The sequence below is a fragment of the Nestor notabilis genome, unplaced genomic scaffold (genome assembly GCF_000696875.1).
Source record: "Nestor notabilis isolate BGI_N333 unplaced genomic scaffold, ASM69687v1 scaffold24336, whole genome shotgun sequence".
Taxonomy (NCBI): Eukaryota; Metazoa; Chordata; class Aves; order Psittaciformes; family Psittacidae; genus Nestor; species Nestor notabilis.
This window is the reverse complement of record NW_009931774.1, coordinates 1-1832: the sequence shown is the minus strand read 5'-3', so window position 1 is coordinate 1832 and position 1832 is coordinate 1. Positions and strand designations below refer to the sequence as shown.

The window sequence follows — 1832 nt, the reverse complement described above, 5'->3', positions numbered from 1 at the left end:
CCCTCCAGAGTAGAGATTCCCTAAAAAAGCAGGAATCTGCCCCCAAAAGCAGGGATCTGCCTCAAAAAGGAGGAATCGCCACTGGAAAAGCAAGAATCAATCCCTAAAAAGAAGGGATTTCCCCCTAAAAGGGCAGGGATCCAGCTCCAAAAGTAGGAATACCCCTCTAAAAAGCAGGAATCCCAATCCCAAAAGTAGGGACTGCCCCTAAAAAGCAGGAATTCCCCTCCAAAAAAGCAGGGATTTCCCTCTAAAAAAGCAGGAATTGCGCTGTAAGAGCAGGGATCATCTCAAACTTCCCCTCATTCCCCCACATTCCATCCTGGATCCTGATGGATTTGGGCCCCCCCTCCCGTCGCTCACCGGCTGCGCGGGAGGCATCTGCCCCGGCATCACCTGCTGGGGAGGCATCGCTCCAGGCGGGATTCCCCCGGGAGTCATTCCAGGAGGCGGGATCATCCCAGGCGGGGGCATGTAGGGTGGCTGCCCGGCCATGTGGTGCATCATGCGGGGCGCTTGGCTCAAGGGCGGCATTCCCTATGGGATAAAGGGGGTTGAAAAGCCCGGCCTTCCCGCTCGGCTCCATTCCCATTCCCTATGGACGCACGGGAACGCTGCCCTGCACCGGTGCTGCGGCTCCTGCTCCGCTCTTCTTCCCGCTGGGAGCTTCCTGCCCTTTGGGTTTCCTCTTCTCCCGCTTCCGATCCCGCTCCACGAACGTTCCCTTCATCTTGGCAATGATGTCGGAATCCGTCTTGGCATATTGGATGCGCTGTGGGATGAGTGGGAATGCCGTGGGGAGGGAGCCATAGGGAATTCCCATAGGACTCCCCAAGGGTTTGGCATGCTTGGGCTGGGGGATGCGCCTGAGGTGAGCGGGAATGCCGTGGGAAGGGAGAGGGACCTGCAAGGAATCCAACCTAAAAAAGCAGGGATTCACCCTAAAAAGCAGGAATCCCTCCCCACCCACCAAATAGGGATCCATGGGAATGCTGTGGGGAGAGATCCATACGGGGTTCCCACACGGAATTCCCATTGAGAAGGGCTCGCCATGGGTTTGGCAGAAAAGCCCTGCATGGAGCTGTGTGTGGGATCACCCTGAGCTGAATGGGAACACCAGGAGGAAGGATCCATAGGGAATTCCCATTGGGAATGCCAGGAAGGGCTCATCATGGGCTTGGCATAGAACGGGAAGTGCTGCCTGGACCACAGGGCGCTGCTGAGGTTACAATGGGGATGCAGTGGGGCTGGATCCCTATGGAATTCCATGGGGAAGGGCTCACCATGGGCTTGTCATAGAAGGGAAAGCCCTGCATGGAGCGCAGGGCGCTGCTGGGGTTACAATGGGGATGCAATAGGGATGCAATGGTGCTGGATCCCTATGGAATTCTGCCGGGAAGGGCTCACCACGGGCTTGTCATAAAAGGGGAAGCCCTGCATGGAGTGTAGGGCGCTGCTGGGGTTATGATGGGGATGCAATAGAGATGCAATGGGGATGCAACGGGGCTGGATCCCTATGGAATTCCGCCAGGAAGGGCTCACCATGGGCTTGTCGTAGAAGGGGAAGCCCTGCATGGAGCGCAGGGCGCTGCTGGGGTTACAATGGGGATGCAATGGGGCTGGATCCCTATGGAATTCCGCCAGGAAGGGCTCACCATGGGCTTGTCGTAGAAGGGGAAGCCCTGCATGGAGCGCAGGGCGCTGGAGGCGCTGCTCAGCTCCTTGAAGATGACAAAGGCCTGGCCCCGGAGCCGCAGGCTTCGCGCCACCAGGATGTCCAGGATCTGCCCAAACTGGGAGAAGATGGCATAGAGCGACTTCTTCAGCTCTGC

General features: G+C 58.0%; 1 protein-coding gene across 1 annotated transcript in view; it reads right to left on the bottom strand.

Annotated features, from left to right (window-relative positions):
- Positions 1-1829, bottom strand: part of SNRPA (small nuclear ribonucleoprotein polypeptide A) — a gene marked incomplete at its 5' end in the record, with an annotated part of 2446 nt that extends 617 nt beyond the window's left edge. Inside the window, 3 exons of the mRNA XM_010016062.1 lie at positions 364-537; positions 608-772; positions 1656-1829. Of these exons, the coding sequence (XP_010014364.1) occupies positions 364-537; positions 608-772; positions 1656-1829 (513 nt within the window). The remainder of the gene's footprint in view (positions 1-363; positions 538-607; positions 773-1655) is intronic.
- Positions 1830-1832: the final 3 nt, after the last annotated feature.